The 24,498-nt window shown below is 35.7% G+C and overlaps 1 protein-coding gene across 1 annotated transcript in view; it reads left to right on the top strand.

Moving 5' to 3' along the window:
* Positions 1-24,498, top strand: part of LOC134542234 (small ribosomal subunit protein eS8) — a 73,153-nt gene that overhangs the window by 20,340 nt on the left and 28,315 nt on the right. Inside the window, exon 3 of the mRNA XM_063386325.1 lies at positions 1,795-1,894. Within this exon, the coding sequence (XP_063242395.1) occupies positions 1,795-1,894 (100 nt within the window). The remainder of the gene's footprint in view (positions 1-1,794; positions 1,895-24,498) is intronic.

Below are 24,498 nucleotides of genomic sequence, written 5' to 3'. Positions count from 1 at the left end.
ATAAGCAACATGGCATGTGCAGTGCAGAAAGCACACATTTCCCTGATGTTGCCTCACACGTGAAAGTACAGAATTAAATTCACCTACCATGGCTTTGGCACCATCGGAGGACATGCTGAGACAGTTTTCCCAGGGGATACAGTCTTGTTCAAATGAAGAATTTACCAAATTAATTAAGTTTTCTCCACTAGCTTGACCACTTAATTCAATCACTTTATACAGGTGAGTTTCAACTTTATCTGAAACAAACACCCTGGCCATAACAACAACTTGCCTCGTGACAGTAACATCCATTGACTCGTCAATCAGTAGTGTAAAAACTGATGTTTTCATAATACTAATTATGTTTCCTTCAACACAGGAACCCAATGCCTGAACAATGATCTGGCTCGTTTTTGTACGCGAGCAGTGAAAATTCTTAGCAATTTCGCTGTCAGGAAACATCTGTGGGACGAGTTTTGTGAAACTGTCACAAAGTTTCATTGGCAAATTGTTTTCACAAATAAAATTCGCCCACATGAGCTCTGCATCTACAATTTTGTTGTCAGGTTTGCTGATGAAAGATGTGAGAGAAGTACTTTGTTCAGCAGCCCTCTGATTTCTCTGGTGTATCTGTGTGCTTTCGTGACGCCTAAGATCTTTCAGACCACCCTTTTGAATGTTGAAGTCCGACCGACACAATGAACACAAAGCAGTAAAGTCAGTTTTACCGGGTTTCAGCCACTTTAATTCTCTTTTCCACTCACGTTTGTATCGTTGTTTATACAGCGTTCAATCTGGAGATGCCTTGCATTTTATTTCCATTTCTCTCAATTACAATCTCCACAAAGATGCAAGCAGAATTTTTTGTACGTAACACAACTGTAAACACTCCGTCAATCCATCATAGTAATCGTGATTGCACGGTATAACAACACAGACTGAATAAACACCATCACTGATATCACTTCGCACAAATATTACTGGGCGTGTTCCGTTACATGCACGAACGCACCAATGCGCAGAAGAGAGAAACAGAACACGGTGTCTAAAACAACTGTCATAGCTATTACGATGCACTGTATACTTTCATCTGTGAAATAAAAAAATGCTTCCAGACATAAAAGGTAGAGCGTGAATTATCATCTTAGAAAAACTGAAACGACGTAGCAAAATGAAGTGTGTCTTGATGACATGTTATCTATGAAGTGAAGCGGGAGCAGTAAGTAAATATTTGTGTTTGTGCGTTCGTCAATTAAAATATCCGTAATTCGAAGTGCTTATCCGTTAATCCGGTGTAACTCCAAAATATCCGTAAAAATGGCAACCCTGAGTTAGAGTATTACAGAAAAATATTGTCTTGAAACTCAAATTTCTAGTACTTGCAAGTGTAGTAAAAATGGCCAAAAGGTGTGTTTTCAGGATAATTCTAAGCATTAAAAACTCTAGAGATTTTTGACAACAGTCAAGGCACTTGTGTTACACATTATCTTTATTTCTCTGCAATATAATGTTATGGTTACCTTTTTAAATCTCACAGTTTCCCTATGCACAGCAAGGAGACTGCGCATTAGTTCAAAACATTGCACTTATAGGAAATACCACCACGCTAGATGCACCAGTGAACGTCACACTTATGATCCGCCGAACTCTGACACCGCTTAATAGTAAATATGGAAAGAGGCATGTCATGAAATTTGAATGAACACACTAGATGTGTTTTGTCACAGTTATATTTATTTGTGTTCTTGTGGGTGGTTGTATTTGTTTATTGGATGTAGTAGTTTTGGTAAACCAATTTTTTTATTTGCACAGCTTGGCCCTCGAAGAATACATACTGTGAGGACACGTGGTGGCAACAAAAAGTACCGTGCGCTGCGATTGGACCAGGGAAACTTCTCATGGGGCTCTGAAGGTAAGGAGGCGATCAGGATGATGTGGTATACTATGAAAGGTGATTCCCACTTTATGATGTCTACCATAGACATATATTAGTTAGGATTGTGCTCCTTCAACCCGACAACAAAGCCTTTGGTGCTTAAGGCGATTGGTGCACGGTAAACGGTCACAGGCCCGAAAGCAATGAATTTTGTATCATATGATCATTAGAGTCTAGATGCCTATGTGGGTGACTGTTACTATGTAGGGAGGTCAGGAGCTTAGTTCCAGCTCGTCAGTGGCGAGATGGCCTTCATACGGGAAGGGTGTTGCTGGTGGTCGCTCTGCGGCCTGCCATCTAGGAGGAATTAACAGAACCTCGAAGGTTTTATCTCCCTCTCCCTCTAACACAGCCGATACGGTTCTATCGTGCCTTGAGGAGGGGAAGGGGTTAGCAGGTTTTCTCTTTCACTCATCCTTCGCCATGGAGAGGCGGAATGGATTATTTATTTGTTCGCAACTGCGCACGTCATGTGGCTGAGAGCGCACATCTTCTCACTCAACTCACTCGTTCTCTCACACTATTTCAATAAATCTTTTCAAATCTTCAACATCAATACTTTAAACCATTGCGCTTCCTACGGATTAATTATATTTCATGCACGTGCCCGAATTCAGCTGCAAAAAAATAAAACGGGTAGTCAATTTTTTTCTTCAAAAACCTTCCGAAACACTGTGTGTTAAAAAAAATTCTGAAAGCCCATTTTTCTAGATAAATGGAAATTCTAAATCACCTATGCAACAAGGAAACATTGTGCTTTAATATTATGTAAAGAAAACACCTCTTAGTTTTATAGTTATGTAAAAGTGGTGTGATATGTTTTAGATGTCGCACCATCTTATCATCCATGTAGAAGAGTTACCCGAAAAGCTAACAAGACTATTGCCATGGAAATTGAAATATGGTTAAGGAAATATTTTTCAAATGTTTGTAAACAGTAAACAACATATAAAAAATCTTATAACTGTAAAATTAAAATACAAACAACCCTATAGCAAATTTAATTTCAATATGAAAAAGTCTACAATAATGTTTACAAGAAACGAAATTGCAATAGCAATACAAAAATATCGCAATTTTGTTACATTGTTAACATGTATATTATTTTTAATAAAGGCAATAAAAATGGCATTCTCAATATTTGGAATACAATACATACCTTAAGCCCTACATAATTGCTGCGATATTCACAATAAATGCTTTTCTTAAATATAGTAATTAAAAAACATCGTAAATAAATTATGAACATACATATTATGGTGAAGGAAAGTGGACACTATCACACTGAAAAATCTTAGAGGGTAGTTTTCCTCATCTTATTTCTTTCTTTGCGTTTTTGGTCTTGTTCGTTAAAATATTTCATGTTCAAATACTTGATACGCATATACGTTCTTGTCCTGACAAAACAGTATATAACTTATTCTGGATATTTATTTTCAGTAGTTCCGCAAATAATTTTAGTCAGTGATTCAAAAATCCGCTCTTTTTTGCACAAATTGTTGCCATAAACATTATCAAAACACATTTCAGCGATCTTTATTAATTCCAAAAATTCATTAGTGGGACATTTTAAGTTACCCTTTGATTGTACATGTATCCAGCTATCGTCCTCCGAATTTAAATCCATAGGGCCAAGGTCAGGATATTTATTTCTGAAACGATGAGCTATATAGCCAGAAACATATTTCAGCCCTTCAAGAGAAATTTCGTCACTTGAAAGGGACCTGGCCTCTAAATCTAAGACTATTTCTTCCATGTCAGCAAGATCTATTTCATTTAAAGGTGATTTCTCTTGAAATGTCTTTGTAAAATACATTTCCTTGCACAAAAGTAGTTCTGTAATTTCATTCTGATAAGCACTGTCCTGTTCCATTTCATTTGACGAAAAATCACTTACCAAACACATTTCGTCTGTCTTCTCATCCGTGTATTTCCGTTCAGCAAAAACTGCTGCAGAATGTTTTCACAATATGTAGTTTATAATTCTGTATTTAAAGTAAATGGGTGACAGATGCGTATTTTATTACATGCTTTATATTAGCTTCACCTGTATGTTTGTTTGTCTGTCTGTCTGTAACTCTTTCGACTAAGAGTGAGTGGCTCATCAGTGTAAAATGTCCCACCAATTTCATCACGTTCGTTAGCCGAGCGGTCTAAGGCAACTTCTGAGCTTTCGTATTCAGCGATCGTGGGTTCTACTCCCGGCCACGCCGGAAAAAAAAATGTTTTTTTTTTCTGGTAAATTCTAAGATTATATCCATACGTCTAACTGTAAATGATTCGGAGAGACTTTACCATTTCTTTGTGACGTTTCAACTCCAAATAGTTATCTCAGATGGTAATAGGTAGTGTCGGTAACTCATTTCCCTATGATAATTATACATAAATATAGTTTAAAAAACTAAAAAAACATGCTTTTAAAGAATATCAAACTAAAAAGTTAAAAATAAATATAGTTTAAAAAACTAAAGAAACATGCTTTTAAAGATTATCAAACTAAAAAGTTAAAAATAATTTTAAAATTTAATTTATGACAATAGTATATAAGCAATACTAGTATAAATGAGAAAAAAGCATGGGGCGCTTAATATACAAAAAATATGGCACAAAGCGCCTCAAGTTTTTTTTCTCATTTATACTAGTATTGCTTATATACTATTGTCATAAATTAAATTTTAAAATTATTTTTAACTTTTTAGTTTGATAATCTTTAAAAGCATGTTTCTTTAGTTTTTTAAACTATATTTATTGATGTTCCATACCTCTAATATACGGACAGAGAAAAAACCACTCTAACACATCTTAGTTCAGTTTAACTGTTAACAAATATTTAGGTTAACAGGTCCTATACATATTTCCGAATGTTTTACTGACTGAGTTATACTGGACATTAATTAAATTGATCGCTGATATTTATACTTTTAAACGAAATTTTGAATTTATCATTTTATGTAAACTCTAATGCGTTAAAAAGTGTAACGCAACACTACACACAGGTAGTGATGTCTAGTGCACTGCCCTATGCACATTAGTTAACAAAAAATAAAATGAAATATTAATTACTGATAAATAATACCTTGATGTCGTGATACAAGTAACACGTGCTTATCTGATATTTATCTCAATTAGAATACGAAATAGGAAGATAAAATAATTAACTGATTTTAAGACTGATTTATTACTTACACAGTACAGTGCATTTTGAAGACAAATGGGTCTTAAGAAGCGAAAATCGTACTCGATTAAAGGATGGTATGGTGTTCGGTATATTAAGGTTTCCCTCAAAGTAACGGTTTCAGAATGCTTTTAAGATATTAGTTACATCCCAACATAAGTTTAAAACATTTCTCTTAAGAGTGTGCTTCGTAGCATTAAAAAATGTGCCTTAATTATTTTGCAAATTTATCATTGTTATGGTGATGATGTCAGGGGTTTTCGTAATTTTTTTTTAGAAATATAGTACAGTATTAGCAACTACGTTAAGAACTGTTATTTTATTCACACAGAGAAAAGAAATACAAAATGCTAAAATATGGCGTTGGTCTTTTTATATACTATATAGGTTTGTTATTATATGTGTGTTGTAACATGTATAAAAATGTTAAATATATTCAACAATATTTGGTAATTATATATATCAAAAAACTTTTATGTACGCGACTTGAAACTACGTGAAAGGTTTTCAGTCTATAAAGGCCTATTCTATGATTTTTTTAAAATTATTAATTCTTATGCAAACAATTAATAAAATTGGAAGTTTCTTACATTGTCAGTATATGCATAGCATTACAGTTATTCCAAACAATTCTCTACCAGTGTTTACCTAAGGTTTGCATGTTACGTTTGTTCTTCTACTAATACACGTATATTACAAGAGGTTTGTAATAGATTAAATGAGGTAAGTAAGAATTCGTTTTTATAAACATTGTGTATGAAATTATAAATTTTGAGATGTATAATAACAAAAAGAAGTGCGTTCCGAAGACATATGTCGGTAGTGTTACCCACTGAAACATTATTCCCACTTCAACTCTGTAAAAATAAAAGTATGGGGTTAAATGCGCAAAAAGGGGTATATAAATAAAATTTGAGGCTTCTTCCTTATTTCATACGCTAGTGTCCCCCACTTACAATTGCAAACAAAAATTTTTCCTCGATGTTGTAATTTACTCTGCGTAATCACAAAAAATTTTGGCAGTAAATAAGTATTTAATTTTTAAAAATGAAAGCATTCATGTTTCGAAAAAAATATTAAAGCGATGTGGGGAAAAATGTTTATAGATACTCCAGTAAAATTTTCAGTTTGATTGTTTTGATAGTTTCGGAGATGTTGCGAGTTTAGTTTGGAAGATTCTTCGGCCGCGCGAGGCGTGTTTGGGTCTTTTTCATTTTCTTTCAGCGTAGGAAGCCGATACCCGGCTTCACTTCGCATCCTCTGCTTGTCTTCCCTTGTCCTCTCCAGATGTATTACTGTGTATTAGCTGCATGAGCGCGACCTTGACAGACCGTTTCTTCGGTCTCCTCTCTCGTCATGCCTCTACACCCCATTCTTCCCCCTCCCCACCCGCAGGCTGCGGCCCGCCGGCCGCCGGCCGGAGCTCCGCCGGACTACCTGGTTCCGACAAGCGCCGCCCTCAGCGCCACGTCGCGGGGACATTCTTCTCGGCGGCGAGAGTTTTACACGCAGCACTAGAACTGTCACTCCAGAGGGCATGTTTTGAGTTGGATCGTATCAAAAACAAAAGGATATGAAAATATATACATAACTCAATAGTGTTCTGCCAATTATGTTTTCATTTTCATTTAAATTTATTCTTTAAATCGCTCCTGAAGTAGTCCAGCAGTGATCAATGGAAATTGTCAATATTAAACTGTAATTTTGACGATGAAAATTTTTTCTTCTTACTTTTATATGTGCAGAAACCTATTCGTACACTCGTTTCTTGAACTATACTTAAGTTTAACATAATTATGTGTTTTCTAAATAATTCTGGCTTGGAATAAAAATAAATGCATTTAAAATGACATAACTCAGTAAAAAAAAGTTTATTAAAAATATCCTAGGTATATTATGTCTTAAAAAGAAGCATCAAAAACAAATATGTACAGTTAAATTAGTTTTGTCGTAATATTTTCCATGCACCAATCGCCTTAAGGATGTCATTCCAGCATTGCATGATGTAGGCCTCAGTATTATGATGCTTCATCATTGTCGACACACCTGCTTGTGCTTTCTGCACCACACACTGACCTCTGGGCCAGTCTAAACATCTATTTCAGCAGCGATCAGTTGTTGCTTGCAGTGCACAGGAGGATTGATTAGTGTTGTCCAAGAAAATATTAATACAGCAAAACCCCTTTTTGCATTTTTCATGGGGACAAAGTAAGTGTAAAAAGCGGGAAAGTGTAAATAAAGGGAAAAGTAAGAAATACGTTAAAGTTAATTAAAATACAGTCGCATCCTGCAGCGTTCATAACAAATACGGGCTACATTACACATACGCATTGCACCACAGAAAAAAAATTTAAAAAAAAAGGGCAGCATATTGGAAATTTACTGTCAATAGCGTGCCGTGCGCGGAGAAAGGTCATTGTACTCAATCAGCTGTTGTTATGGCGCGGCGTAGCCGCCGGCTTGCTCTCTCTGTTCTCTGAGCTGCGCATGCGCAGTATAACTCACTCAACGCACCGCCCAGACTCGTGACCTTCCATCAGCAGCCAGCCAATAGATGCGAGCTTAGCGGAAAAAAATGTTAGCTCCACCTCCCGTGTACCAGTTTTGTCCAGTTCTAATACCAGTTTATTGGTATAAGCACCAGTTTTCTTGCTGCCGTGACATGTTCAAGTCTACGTTCATCTTCATGTCTTGATACCAATAATTATTTATTTACGATCCCCAGAAATAAATGGTTAGTTTAAAAAAAATGTGTCAACAGTGCAATACTTCCGAAATTATAAAATACGTATAAAACAGTTACCAAGACTCCGCTAATTCATGTTATAAAATATGTATATTTTACGATTTAAAATGTTCTTTGCCGACTATAAACGGTACGTTTTTCACGATGTTTTTAGGCCTACTAGCTAATCTTATCTACACTTAAGTACCCACTGTATTTTTTTATTTGAGCAAATATATTGTGTGTTATTACTTTATTGATATAAAATATAAAAAAATGTTAACACGGGGCTTACGACACTGCCTTCATGTCTAGTTTTTTTATTTTTACGTTTGATTGGCTCAAGTGTTGTTTCTGCACGAATAGGATATAATTTCAATCGAAAATACATCAGCATAATATATAGACATGGCAGGTCATTTCGTGTGGCAGCAGGACACGGCAACACCAATTCATTTCCCGCGGCAGCGGGTGAAAAATGATGGGGGGGGAGGGGGGGAATAGCCACAAATGGACGTAATTTGGCCTCGCTGGTTCGTAAGTACAACTCGGTCATAAGGACAAATTTTGGAGAACCGTGAGTACGCAGAATCGAGGTTTCACTGTACTATGTTAGCTGGGAATTTAGTAGGAGCAGGTGGTGTCTGAAAGTCACAAGTTACCGTAATCACTCGCGTAATGTCCACAGTAATTTGACCACATTTTGGCAAAAAAAAAAAATGGGGTGCGGACATTATGCGAGGAAAAATACAAAAATACAAAATTTTGTGTCTTAATTATTACTAAAAAGGCACAAAACGTATCTAAAATCAATTTGGATTTCACTAGCTATTTTAAAAGAATATTGCTGCGGGATAGCTTGCAAACAACCCGGCTTAGACCATGTTTACTTTGCTGTAATTGCCACCGATAACTGTCTCGCACCCGCCTGAACACAAAAAAAAATTACGCGCTACGCTGAAATAAGTGTGTTTACTTTTGCCTTATTAATGTGATTAATATGTGATGGATTAAAACGGCTATTAACGGCACGGCTGCAATATTTTAGCCGTACCATATCCTTACGTGCGGCGCGTAGGGAACCAGCGAGCTGGCAACAGCGAAGTGACTCACCAGTTCCACATCTGCTGCGCACCCCCCCCCCCCCTCCCCCACCAGTCAATCTGATGGCCTTCGTGACGTAGAGAAGGAGGAAGGTGAAGGAAACATTTAGAGCGTGAGAATGGCCAAGGTAGGGATTCCAACCAAATGTAAACAAAGAGGGGTTCTGTTCTGTCCTGACACGTAAAACAGGGTACACACTAATTAAAGTTGATGTTCCTTTTACGCTGCGCTGCGTGTCTTACCTCAATTACGCTGCGCTGCGTGTCTTGCCTCAACAGAAAACAAGACTGATCCATGTCAGCAAATGTGATGTCAATTTTTTTTTCCCGGGCCTTTACTTGAACCATTTCATACGAAACAGCACAGGCATTACTTCTTAATTCACGTATATAGTTTAAAACTTTAACTTCAAGTTCTGGGAACTTCCCAGCCTTGGGTCCGCGAAACGCACGCCGTGTTGCATTTGTTGACTGCAACTGTTCTTTTATTTTCCGCCACTGACGAACACTTTTTTCGTGCACTTCAAACTCCCTTTCAGCAGCCATGTTCCAATGCTCTTCAGCATAACGAACAACTCTTAATTTAAACCGCGCAGTGAAGGATTTATATTTACCCATTTTGTACTCTACACTACAAAACTCGACGCAAAACTCATGCCTTGAACTAGCATGCGTGTTGGTCAGCTGTGTTTACCGTTACCGTGCTTTGTTCAGTTCAACGAATTTCCCCACCCTTTCAGGACAGGAGAGAAAGGACAGCTCAAGGTCACGGCTTTGTTTACAGAACCGTCAACTTTCCATTCGTACTGCGTCCTTTAGGGGTGGCCAAAGTTGTGTTGCCCGCCGTAGACAATTGGTGCGGACATTATGCAAATTTTTAATTTTTTCTTTTAAGTACAGTAGAACCCTGTTATAACGAATCTGAAGGGAGTAGTTTATATGTTCACTATAGAGGGGAAACTTTATAACTGGGAAAACTTTTATATTGACAATACATACTCAAAAGCAAAATCTTAACTACACATTGGCCTAAGCCAAGAAAAGAACGAATGAAAATACTCAAAGCAACAGTTTTATGAGCAAATACAGATATTTTTAATGCACTACACATGTACAAACTTTCTATTAATGGTTCTTCGACATCGGCGTATTTTCCATTTTTCAGCTTGAGAAAGAAGATTGTTCAGCTTGTTTAATATTGTACTTAATGTGGATGTTGCAATTCCCAGTTCCTTTGCTATTAACACGTGCGGGACAGTGGGGTTGGAGTTTATCTTTTCAATAATGTCCAGTTTATCTCGCACAGATAATGCCTTATGTTTTTTACTGCGTTTTTCACCCATTTTTATGTACATATTTCTTATTGAAGCACATTTGCAGCTTAATAACACGAAATTCTTTTTACCGTCAAAAGTAAATAAACTAAAAGTAACGAGTTTGGCGCATCAAAGATCACTACGTATCATTTAGTATTGCAGTTGCTAAAGCTGGAACAAAATTTTCTCACTTTCTATGGAAAAATTTAGTCCACAGAGTTCTATCTAGTGGTAGTCTTACGAACCTTACTCGATCAAAATGTCTGAAACGTGAACGATAAAAATGAGACGTAAAAATATTGAATTTGCTGCTATAATGTACATACGTATTTGTGTGGCGGTATTTTATGTTTAATTTTGATAACATATTAAATGTACACGCGTTCGCCCATTCTTTAACTATGAAGGGAAAACTACTTTTTTATTTTCACCAAACTGATCACCATCTTTGGCTACACGTAGCCTACCGAGGCCACTCGAATACGACTTGTTTATAATATGAACAGTGGACAATCGAGTAGCGTATTGCGGAGAAAAACTACAATGTGATCCAGAATAGACGTTTTGTGAAAAAAACTTTTAATTAAATGAAAATATTTGAGATAAATGTGCATTATGTCGACAAAATTTGTTCGTGGTACACGGGAAAACGTATCAACGTTGACAAAAGTTGTACGCTATATCCAATAAATTAATACATAACCTCACATCATTTTGCCGGGACCGAGACGGAAATTCACAATAAACGGGAATTCATTATAGGCGGGTTCACTATAAACGGGTTCTACTGTATATATAAATGAAGGGTGCGGACATTATGCGAGGGCGGACACTACGCGAGTGAATACGGTGTGTTCATTATGTTTAAATAAACTTCAAATTTAATGTTAATGCAACAAAAAAAAATTAACAGTAACTATAGGTACAATAGTTACACTAAATAACACTGCAGAAAATCTGTCAGTTGCCGGCATGCTCCCTCCCCCAGCACAAAAATCAACAATATGCTGACCAATAGTTGTACATTTATTACTTAACCAGCATTTAGATGATGAAGAAATTTAGAATACACTGTCCTTTTTCTGATACTGTTTAGTAAATTTAAGTCTTGTGATAACTTAAAAAATTAATTTATTGCACTTATTTCTTGGTGGCTTGCATTGATGATTAAGTATTCTGATGATACATTTGATGAATGTTGATTTCATCCCAAAGCGCTCTGAGCATTCACCTTGAGATATTGTGTTATAGAAAAATTTAGCTAAAGATTTTCCACAAAGAACCTGTCAGTTTATTACTTCTTTAATGCTTCCATAAATTTTTTGTGAATTGCTTTTCATATGTTAATTTATAATTTTTGAAAATGGCATATTATTAATTTAAAGGAAAATTTAAGTAATTCCTTTGACAAGACTTGCTAGCCCAGGAAACAAAGGTTTCAACCTGTGAAAAATTTGTCCAAAGCTGAATTTTTGCACAGTGGTAGAGTCGACTATGCTTAATAACATACCGAAAGTTTACAGCTGTAGACCTTGTGCGTATCACTGAAAATTTGCAGTTAAGTCCTAGATGACAGCGACATGCAGCAGTTCTTTAAATGCTTCCCATTTTCGCACTTTTTACCGTAGACTCTCGATAGCTATATGAAAATAATCTTAAAGCACTACTACTCACATTTATAATGAATAAAATTCTAAAATTTAATATTAAAGGTAAGAAAAAAAATGTTAAATTAATGAAATAAGTTTTTTTACACCAGTCAAGGCAATAAAAAGACAATTCACTTAAAAATAAAGGGTCTTACGCAAATATGTCTTTAACAAATGTTGTTGTATAGTTCTTAAGCTTTACAGGGTCATATCTCTCAAAAGTCTAGCTTAATTTATATGATCACTAGAGACTCCCGAGCTTATCAATGTCGTCTACGCACTGCGACAGAGCCACAGCCGCAAGCGCTGTGGCCACTCTCACTCCCACGAAATCGAAGATTTTTAATCTTTGTAAAATTTGCTCCTAACTGAAATTTAAAACAGTGGTAACATTCAAGTTTTCTAGCAACATTTGAAATGTTTACCTCCGCAAACCTTGCGCGGAACACCGAAAACGAGAAGTAAAGTCCTAAATAATACTTTATTGACCTCTCAACAATATGGCACTATAACGTAATTACTATAGTATACTTTCAGAATAGCAAACCAAAACTTACTCAAAACATTATTCTCAATGGTTAAATTTAAAAATCTTTCACAACGTTTGACTAAATATAATATTTATTCAATAATATTAGAAGAGAGGTGTTCTGAAAAAAAGGGCACAAATGAAAATACGTATTACAAAAACACGTAGAGCCCGATGTGAAAACATTAAATAAAAGTAGATGCAAAGTTCTTAAACTTTAAATTAGTTAATTTGTTGAGAGCTTCGTACAATGTCTCTGACCGCTAAAGCAATCCGAGCCGCGTAGTGTATACTACTGCGAGGTTGTCGAACTAGGCTCGGGTCGGGACGAATTTCGCCGTAAAGAAACAAAGGTTTTTAATACATGGAAAATTATCCCAATGAAAAAACTTTGTACAATTGCAGATTAAACGTTTCTTAGTAACATATCAAAAGTTTACCGATGCAAACCTTGTGCGTCACGCCAAAAACGAGCAGTTAAGCCCAAAATGTCAATTTTTTGCAACGATCTACAATAATGGATATTGCAAGTGCAGTTTATGGAGTAGACTGACAGTATGGAACCCAAAATAATCTAGAAACATTGCCCTATCTGAGGATAGTGATAAAAAGTACAAAGTTTAAACATCTTTCTATAAAATAGACAATTTAAATCATTAAAGTTAACGAATTCACTTTCATTCAATTTTTAGGAAATATAAATACATTTTACATAAACTTAAAGAGCCCAACATGGAAATCGCTTAGAGTAAACGTTGTTGCATATTTATTCATCTTTAAATTGGTATATTTTTTAAGTGTCTCATACAATTAGTCTGACCGCTGAAGCGATCCGAGCTGCGTAGTGTATAGGCTACTACTGCGATGTTGTCGAAGTAGGCTCGGGTCAGGACGATTTTCGCTGTAAAGAACCAAAGATTTTTAATACATGGAAAATTATCCCAAAGAAGAAACTTTGCACAGTTGTAGAGTGAACGTTTCTTAGTAACATATCAAAAGTTTACCGTTGCAAACCTTGTGCGTCACGCCAAAAACGAGCAGTTAAGCCCAAAGTGTCAATTTTTTTTGCAACAATCCACAATAATGGATATTGCAAATGCAGTTTATGGAGTAGACTGACAGTATGGAACCCAAAATAATCTAGAAACTTTGTCCTATCTGAGGATAGTATTAAAAAGTACATAGTTTTAACATCTTTATATAAAATAGACAATTTAAATCATTAAAGTTGAGAAATTCATTTTCATTCAATTTTACGGAAAAAGTTAATACATCTTACATAACTTTAAAGAGCCCTACGTGAAAATCGCTTTCAATAAACGTTGTTGCATATTTATTCTTCTTTAAATGGGTATATTTGTTAAGGGTCTCATACAATTTGTTTGACCCCTGAAGCTATCCGAGCCGTGTAGTGTGTACTACTGTGAGGTTGCCGAAGTCGGCTTGGGGTCGGGACGAATTTCGCTGTTAAGAAACATGGAAAATTATCCCAAAGCAGAAACTTTGTACAGTTGTAGAATAAACGTTTCTTAGTAACATGTCAAAAGTTTACCGATGATCCCTTGTGATCACACCAATAACGAGCAGTTAAGTCCTAACTGATAATTTCCCAAACAATCCACAAAATTGTGTTTCGTAAATAATTTAATAACTCTATAAATACTTTTTTTAAGTAGGCTCCCAGTATACAGCAAACTTGGTTTGTCCTCAAACGCCATACTACTACGGTAATACGAATATGAAATCACTACAGACAAGATTTTGTTCCGTTTACTATGGTGAAACCAGAGCTAACCGAGAAATGATCGAACGTCCCGGAAAGTTGTGATATTTGACGATATTGCGCGAGTAACACACCCGTACGTGAATACAGAGAATGGATAGTTTCCACCGTTAGGATTTCTGGTACGAACACCCTCTCACAGGTAGGGTCATAAAATACGGTCAAACTCTTGCAAAAACATCCACCATCGCTCTTTGCCACTAGCAATCCAACGACGTCAGCTATGCGCAGCACTCAAATACATTAACTTATTAAAAAAAACTGAAAATGTAATGCTACCTATACGATTTACAACATAACTCGTGTTTTATTTATATTCTGGAAAAAAAAACCTATTATTATAGGAATTATGTTGTAAAAGTGAAAAAAAATACTTAGAGAACATTTACGATGTATCGTTTTATTCAATTTTTATGTAGTAAACAGATTTTAAAGAAGTAAATATATAATTTTTCATTTTGTCGAATACAGGCTACATTAAAATTTTGCATTGTTCTGATCGAAAATAAAACGATGTATCAGAAATTAAAAAAAAATTGTTGCTAAAAAATAATTTTTAATAATAAAATTTTTGAAACAGAATAAATCCATGCAGATATAAAACCAGAGGTCCTCTAGAGTTTTTCATTTACAAGTTCCAAGCAGAAATCGTTTATTGTTAATTTTATTGTATCAAAAAACATTCTTATAAGAAAAAAAATGCATATCTCATTACATGTAACATACACCCTCTCATATGAATTAGCTATGTTTTAATCCCTAAATAAGACCCAGTTGAATGAGTGTCGCAGTACGCAGTGTGTCGCAATGCCGCGCTGGAACGGCGGTGGCCGTGAGAGATCAGTACGGCCACAGTACACTGCAACGCTCGGGCCGCTTTAATGAGCCAACTAATTACGTTAGACTCTTTATAAATATACCGTCTTAAAGCTAAAGGTATAACCAAAAACATTTATTTGGACATTTTTCGCATTGGACTCTTCAAATTGGTGTAAATAGTATTTTTATCTGAGTGGCAAAGATAAAAAATAATATGTCATTTTGAATTAATCGCTTAATATCAAATCTTTAATACACCAATCCCTCACTTAGCACGACTAATTTGTTCCTAAAAATGTTCGTGTTAATCGAAATCGCGTATTCTGAAGCATTAGTCCCCATAAATATAAGGCTAAATTATTTAATGTGTTCCAAGATGTGTAGGGAAGTAATCTTTACATAATATAAATGCGTAGAATAATACTTGAAAATGCATATGTCATATCATTTATCTTTTTAAGCCTACCACCGAATACGTTAGATAAAGAAAACATGGCACAGTGTAACGGGAGATAAGTGGTAACATATTTACCGTCAGTCAGCAGGTTGGCTTGCCCGCCCAGGCGTGACCTTCAACACGCGCGCGCGTCTGTCTGCCTGCTGTTGCAAGCAGCTGGATCCTTTGTTATTACGTTTAAAACTTAACAAAATTAAAACACTTTTATGAAATTAAGAACCGGTTTTATATAACTTTAAAACACACAGCCATATGTAAACATTTAATTTGTTATGCACACCTCTTGTAAAAGCGGCTATGTAAACAAATCAGTTAACAGATAAACAGATTTAGATTTTCCCTAGAGCACAAACATAACATTAAAATACGGGTACACTCCCTATTTAACGCGGTTGTCGGGGGACATAACTTTTACCCGCGTTGTTGCATAACCGCGATGTTTCGATGTGTCCAAGGTCAAAAGGCATAAAACACCGCCTGTGTTCTAATAGGTCGGCAAGCACGCACAGTATAGACGGCCCGCCTTTGTGCGGACTTTGCATCCGCAGTTTCCACTAAACACGGGTGAAAAAAATAAAAATAATAAATTTTAAAGATAAATATTAAATGTTGAATTGTTTTTATTTTTCCGCGTGCCGCGCACAGTTTGTCGCACGGCCTACGAGCGCGCCACACGCCGCCATACACATGTGCGGCACACAAGCTGCTGCTGCCAGTCTCGTGGTGTTAGCCACAGTATCTGCTTCGTCAGTGTCCGTAACAAAGTAAGTGCAGTGTGTGCGGTTACACACGATTCTGTGGTCAAAGTCTTCTAAAAAGAAAGGCCGTAGTGATACTTCAAACCGAATATGAATCGCAAAGTACCGAGTTTGATTGACAAAATAAAAATTCTAGATTTACTTACAGATAGCTTGTCTTTTGTAGAAGCAGGCCGCAGATACAGGAAAAAAACGATTCTAGCATTCGTACAATAAAAAATAAAGAATCGTCTATCGTGTCAAGTGGTTAAACTTTATTATCCATGCTTACAGTAAATTATAAATGGTCACTTGTGGGAAACAAAAATTGCGCCAATTTAATTTTAGCGCAATCAGTGACGCCGTATTAAAAACCGTGTTAAACTTTGTCTTTACTTATTTCACCAAACGCTGTGTCGAGTTGCTGAGTGTGTGTGGCTCGGATCGGCAAGTGTTATATTCCCCAGCCTCTGTTTAAAGGTCGGGAGACCGCTACACATAAACATTTCCGGGACTTGTTTACTACCTCACGGCAAAAGTGGTACAGTATGGTTCACGTAAATATTGGACCACTGGGAATTCCTGGGCAAAGATTAAAAATACGCTAGCCGATTTACTTTACTATTTAATGTTAAAACATTATACCAAAGTAAAAAGATGAACTTGTATAATACAATGAATTACCCAATATTATTACGTCTGTAGGTTTAAGTTGTAACAAAACATTTATATACAGATGTCCAGTAAAGTACCAATTAAGATTCTGGAGTGGAATTTTAAACACCGGACTACCTGATTTTGCCTTGTACGCAGCGACGCTGCTCAGTCAAGTGACTCATGCTCTGCCTGTGTGCTGCGTGAACACATTCCCTCCCCCACTCCCCCTGGTGTTTCTGCCCGCTCTAATCTCTACCTCTCTCCATATTCTCGGCTCGTCTCTCCCTACCCAGCGCTTGCCGACAACCAAGCCTATCCAACATCAATCCCCAGCCGAGTCACGCTGGACAATGTCGCTGGATGGTGGGCTTTATCAGGTCCCCTGTCCGATGCTTCATTTGTGAGATAAAGCGACGTTAAGAACTAGAGTTTCAGAAAATATCACTGGGCTGGATTGGACCATAATTTGAAAACCCTACAAGATAGAAGAATGATGTACGGAGATATCTTGTTTAGAATTTTACTGCGGACATTTTCTACGCCTAGGCTTTTTTCTGCCCGATGCTTAGTTTGTTAGTTACAACGCAAAATTATCCTAATCGGCTGTCAACCTTTTATGCCATTATTATTATTCATTTCTGACTGGGGGACATGGTTTGACCCGCGATATACCCGATTCTGCGATCAATCGGGGCGCGATATACCGGGAGTTTACTGTATGTACAATATGTACATATACAAAACATAAAAGTTAGTTAAATATTTTCTGGGGTGAAATTAACACTATCATCTTGCTTTTTTTTTTAAAAAAAACGTGTCCAATTTCATCTGCTTTGGTTTCTGTATGGTACGGCCTGGTCTGCAGCCGGGCATCAACGGTAGGGCCTGGTCTGCGGCCGGGCATCAACAGTACGGCCCGGTGTTTGTTTATCTGCGTGCGCATCTCTTTCCCCTCTCATTCCAAACCACTCTTCCCCCCTCGAATTCCATACCTGACGTCGCGTCGTTTCCGAGATTTTTTTTAGCCTGTGGCGATTTCGTGCTAACTGAAATTTACAGACGTGCTATTCGAGACTAGGGCAGTAAAATTTACATCGTGCTAACTGAATTCGCATTAATTGAAGACGTGCTATGCGAGGGATTGGTGTATTAACAATTTATGCTTTTTACAACATTAATGGCTGTATTAGAGTCTCAAGATTATTTTGGTAGTTTTATGGACAGTCTAAATTAAAAACTGTACAAATGGGTAGCATTTTAATGGACTGATGTAAGTCGCTGTCATCTAGGACTTAAATGCAAATTTTCGGTGATACACACAAGGTCTACAGCGGTAAACTTTCGGTATGTTATTAAGCATAGTCAAATCTACAACTGTGCAAAAATTCAGCTTTGGACAAATTTTTCACAGGTTTGTGCCTTTTTAAGTCTTGGTTTCCTGGACTACGCCTCTACATTTTGGTTTTATTTAAAAATAAGAAAAAATTTATTAGATGCATTACCTCTAATTTGATATTGTTATTCAATGGGTAATTGATTGTACATTATTTGTAATACTGTTAAATAAATTTGTTTTGTTGTAGGTTAGGAAAGTAACCGGTCAGTTTTTTATATTCATTTGTGGGTGGCTTGCAGTGATGATAATGTGTTCTGACACATGTTGATGAATGTTAATTTCATCCCAAAGCGCTCTGAGCATCCACCTTCAGATGGGTCATTCTCATTGAAAGGGATTATTTTCAAGCTAAAAATTTTTTTAAACTAAATCTATTTTAAAATTCATGAAATATAATTATAAATGATCACATCAGATTTCTCACAGTAATAAAGCAAATGGTCAAGATGATTCCATTAAATTAATGAAGTAAAAAAGTATTTAAAATTTGAACTGTCCACGGAGGAGACATCAGTGTCCACGGAGGATATTTTTAAGAAAACTTGTGGTCAAGACTAATACAATGGCAGAGGAAAAAAACCATTTATTTGTGCAAGAAGAAACATTTAATTAATACTTAACCTTAGGACCGTAGACTAAACTTAAAAAAGGCAAAATATTTTGATTAAACTGCCTTCTTACATACCAATCATATCTGTTTTTAACTTTCCATGTTGAAATAAACTTCACAGATTAACAAATATCCCCTAACATACATTATCATAATGGGATACATCATCATTGAATACATACTGATCCTGATTATTTACAATTGGGTAACTTAAAATATTCTTAATATCACTTCCCTCTACAACAACTATGTCGTCAGCATCTGGAAAAACAAATTTACATCTGCCAGATTTCCTCATGAACCTAAATGTAAATTCATGTAACCACTTGTCTTAAGAAACTATTACACCAATGTAATGTCGCAGGTTTTTTCTTTTTTAAATTGTCCATTTTTCCTATAAACAAATACAAATAATGTAAAATGTACATTATGGCTTTATTTTTAGTTTCAAAGCTACAAAACAACCTTAAAAATAGCTGCATGATATTCTGAGTTAGGCACTGTAGAACGGTAACTTGAATCAGGCGGAGACACGCGAGACATTAATTTATATTTATTAGTTTTTGTGTCGAAGGAACTGAACATTGAAAACAAAGTTGCGGAATGTTTTGAGAGAAAAATTTGCTTACAATTGACCATGTTTTACAGTAACATTTATATCTTGTAATTTTTTTTTACACAAATTGTACTTAAGGCTGCATTGCAGCTAGTGAGAGAGAAAAACTTGGGATCTCCTCCCAATGCATTTTTATGGTGAGGAGACCTCAATATTTTCTCTCTTCAGCTCTCCAATCCAGCCTAATTCTGGCTGACTTTTAAATCAAACAATTAGTTATTTTTTAATACAGTATTTGTGAGAAGATCTAGGTGCATTACAAATTCACAACCAAAATGTTTTCCTTTTTTAAAAATAAACTGATACCCTTACGCTTACAACAATGTGTTGATTGACATGTTAATGTGTTAATGTTATTAATAAAAACAAATGCTACAAAAAAGTTTAAATTTTTTGTCGAATAATAGGCCTTTGTTTATTTTTGTCTCTTCCGTGGACAATGTGTTCCTCTCCGTGGACAGCAAGTGTCCACGGAGATGTCCATGGAGGATACAAAAAGTCATAAATTTTTTTTTTTTTTAGCTATTAATTTTAAGGTTAGAAAACTTAGTAAACAGTTAGTAAAATTCAACCATAAAATAACTTGCCAAGTGAAGACAACTATGAAAAATATCCTTTTCTTTTCATATTACAGTGGTCACGGAGGAGACACATTCATCTCAACACCAAACATTCATCAAACTTTACTGAATGATATTGACAAAATGGTCACATTTACTATTCAAACAGCAGTGATATCACAAAATGTCTACTTTTGACATTCCATTTTCCTTAAAACGAAAGATATTGTAGCACTAGAGAGTTAATTTTTTTTACTTTAAGTTGTGTCCATGGAGGAGATGCGCAGTCTGAAGGACAAAATGTAAACAATTTTAAGAAATGTTCTGCTTCATTTTTCATTGATGCTTTTGAGTAGAATTTATAACAGTAATATGTAATTAATTTTAACATGAATACATTTATTATTTAAAATTAAAATATACTTGAAACAACAGAAAATGTTAACTAAAATGTCTTGGGGGACAGTCCACGGAAGTAGACATAGCTATACTGTGAACCAGTTATCTATCATAAATAAAATTTTATATTTTTTTGGCTGGACATAGAAATGTCACTCTAATTTTACTTGTTATATTAAGTTAATACCAATATGTAGAAAAAATTTATTAATTTTTAAACGTTAAGGCACGTCAAATAATCCCTTTCAATGAGAATGACCCAGATATGCTTAGTGTTATAAAAAAGGGTTGCTGAATGTGTCCGAAATTTCTATTGCAAAGCATAACACTACCACCATCTTTTCACAGTTGTGAACTGAAAGAAATTTTGGTTTCAACTGTTTTTATGCCTTAAACATATATCACAGAAGTAATGTACACCAGCCCCTCGAAGTAACGCTGTTCGATTAGCGTAAAATTGCACAATAAATAATAATTCGTAAATACATTTTCAGACGCCTACGTGTGTGTTTTGCTAATGTTTACACATACTACGCCCTTTTGCAACTCAGTAGCAGCTCTAGTGGGAAATGCCGGAAGATTTTGAGGCTAGTTCACATCTTGCATGACAGGCTGCGCTGAATCCTAGTCGTGTGTACACGAAGTTACTCTTTTTTTTAGAATCAATTTCAATATAAACTAATTACTTGTTAATATAAAAGGTAAAATTTATTCTTCTCTATTCTTAAACATTCAAACAGAGCTTATATGCTAAAAATACTATTATTTTTAACTGAAACATTTGACGTATACATTTGCTTCGTAAGGAAATATGAGGTTAGTAGGCTATGTACAGTTCAATTATGCCGCCTGTGATTTAATATACAGGAAAGCACCAGCACAACGAACTTCAGTTAAACAAACACTTACTTAACCGAACTCAATGTTTGGTCCCGCCAAAAACGTGTATGATAACCTTGAATTTTATTTCATCTTAACTAATTTTACAACAGTCTGTTTTTTCCTGAAACAAAAATATTCACTTGAACGAACAACCTTGAGGCAAATTTTGAAATAAAATTACCATCCAAAAATTTGTACTTTATTTTTAATTTTCGTATTCAAACGTAATAGCATGTACGTAAACAAAATCATAACCTACAACGTGTCTCCTGACCATAGACAAAGCATCAGCAGAGAGTATGTGAACAGGTTCTTCAAGCGTATATTCTTAATTTCCCGTTTGGTTCCCATTTAGTCCAATACAATAGTTTCACGCGAATTTTGTCTAAAAAATTGAATCCATCCCGCTATTTACGTCACGAATCAACCATAAACAATCAGAAAATACCGCAGGTACTTTAAGAGTAGATAAGATTAGCTAGTGGGCCTAAAAACGTTGTGAAAAACGTAACGTTTATAGTCGGCAATGAACATTTTAAATCTCAAAATATACATATTTTATAACATGAAAAATTGCTTTTATTTCTAAACATGTAATAATTTAAGCCTAGGCGTGTAAAAGTCCGAGTAATTATAGCAGGAGACAATCTAAAATGCACGAGGGAAAAACGTAAACTCACGAATGTATAAACGTGGCTGATTGTTAAGATCTGATATTGTATTTATGTCACAACTTAGCCGAAATACTGGTACGAGACAAACTTCACAAGATAAAATGAGCGGAGTCTTGGTAACTGTTTTATACGTATTTTATAATTTCGGAAGTATTGTACAGTTGACGCATATTTTTTAAACTAACCATTTATTTCTGGGGATCGTAATTAATTAATTATTGGTACCAAGACATGAAGATGAACGTAAACTTGAACACGTCACGGCAGCGAGAAAACTGGTGCGTATAACAATAAACTGGTATTAGAACTGGACAAAACTGGTACACGGGAGGTGGAGCTTATAATTTTTTTCCGCTAAGCTCGAATCTATTGGCTGGCTGCTGATGGAAGGTCACGAGTCTGGGCGGAGCGTTGAGTGGGTTATACTGCACATGCGCAGCTCAGAGAACAGAGAGAGCCAGCCGGTGGCTATGCCACGCTGTAACAGCTGATCGAGTACAATGACCTTTCTCCGCGCACGGCGCGCTATGGACGGTAAATTTCCTTCAGTTTGCGGCCCTCTTTTAAAAAAATTTTTTTACTGTGTTGCATTGTGTATGTGTATTGTAGCCCGTATTTTTTCTGAACGCTGCAGAATGCGACTGTATTTTAATAAACTTAACGTATTTCTTACTTTTCCCGCTTTTTATACTTTTTCCCCATGAAAAGTGCAAATAAGGGGTTTTGTTGTAGCGACAAATATTTTTGTGCGAGTTGGCTGCAGTATGATACATAATCGGAAAAGCGTTATACTGTAGTAGTTCCGGCTGTATTATTTTCCGAGAGAACACGTTTACGTTATCTCATAACCTTTTGTGCTCTTGGTACAGACTAAAAATTCGTTTTTTTTTGTATTCTTAGCGAAATGTCTGGTGCTCATAAAAGATAAGCAATAGACCTGAAAACAAAACAACAGATTCTGCAGGCTGTAGATAGGGGTGAAAAAAAAATGCACGTTGCGGAAAAATTTGGAATCGCAAAATCAACTTTGTCTACTATTCTTTCAAAGCGGGTTACGTATGAAAACCAAGATCTTGTGTTGCCTGATCGCTGGAAGAGCGTTTGTACGGCACCAAACGAAGGCCTGGAGAAAAATCTTTTCGACTGGCTTATGCATTCCACTTCAAATATTCCAGTCTCTGGAATTGTTCTACAAGAAAAAGCTCTTGAGTTAGCTCTTAAGATGGGCATTGTAGATTTTCAGGCGTCAGGGGGTTGGCTGCATAGATTCAAAGCCCGATGTAACCTTAGTACACTTAAGGTGTGTGGTGAGGAAGGTTCAGTAGACCCGAAAATTCAAGATGACTGGATTGAACGCTTGGCAGACATTACTTCGGGTTATGATAAAAAGACATATTGAATGCTGACGAGGCTGGCTTGTTTTTTTAATCTTTTGCCTGACAGGACATTAGGAGTGAAAGGTGAGACTTGCCATGGAGGTAAGAAGAGTAAGGACAGGCTAAGTGTGCTACTCTGTGCAAATAGTGATGGCACACAAAAACTGGACTTGCTTGTTATTGGTAAATTTGCCAAGCCCAGGTGTTTTAAGAATATTAAACACTTGCCCTGTACCTACAGGAACAATACTAATTCCTGGATGACATTGTCTATTTTTCAGACCTGGCTAAATTCACTTGATTCTCGTATAGGTCTTAAAAACAGATGTACATTTTATATTTTGCCGTTTGCGCGTGAATGCCAAAATAACAGAAATTTTCCATTAGGTAAGGTTAGTTACATTATAAATACTTCAAATTAAACGGAAATTAAAAATAATATCAATTTATTTTACTTGTTGTATAGTTTTAAGTATTTAAAATGTAACTGACCTGAACTATCAAAACGAGACAAAGGTAGATTAGGTCAGGTCAGCTACATTATAAATACTTTGAAACTGAACGGACATTAAAATTAATAAAATTAATTTTAATGGTTGTTTAGTTTTAAAGTATTTATAATGTAGCTAACCTAACCTAACAAACCGGAACAAAGGATTAACAGTAGGAACGAACGTAATTTTTTAAAGCATAAAAATTTAAAACGTTAAAAACTCACCTAAGCTGGAAGCGGCCTATTGGTTCATTTGAATATTGGCCTATCACGAACTATCACGTGACAACATTATCCAAAAAAAAAACAAAATAACAATTGATACTCGTAAACAAAAAACAATGGTGAATTCCCTGTGAATGTGCAGGTATAGTGATTAAAATTTAAAAATTCGGTATCTCCAAAAGTAATTGGAATTTCTTATCTCCGCAGGCGGTTATGAAAAGAGGATGTAAAAGAGCATATAATGAAAGTTATTTCAGATTTGTACTATTTTTTTTGGCGCTAATCCTTACACTACATATTTACCAAAGAAACCATTGCTTGCCGTTTTACCGACTTTTTTTTCTTCAACCGACTTCTCGGTGAATCTTTTTTTTTTTTTTTTTTTGCAGTCTGATGTCC

The sequence above is a fragment of the Bacillus rossius genome (assembly GCF_032445375.1).
Source record: "Bacillus rossius redtenbacheri isolate Brsri chromosome 4 unlocalized genomic scaffold, Brsri_v3 Brsri_v3_scf4_2, whole genome shotgun sequence".
NCBI classification, from domain to species: domain Eukaryota; kingdom Metazoa; phylum Arthropoda; class Insecta; order Phasmatodea; family Bacillidae; genus Bacillus; species Bacillus rossius.
Note: the sequence above shows the minus strand (reverse complement) of the source record. Positions and strands in the feature narration are given on the sequence as shown.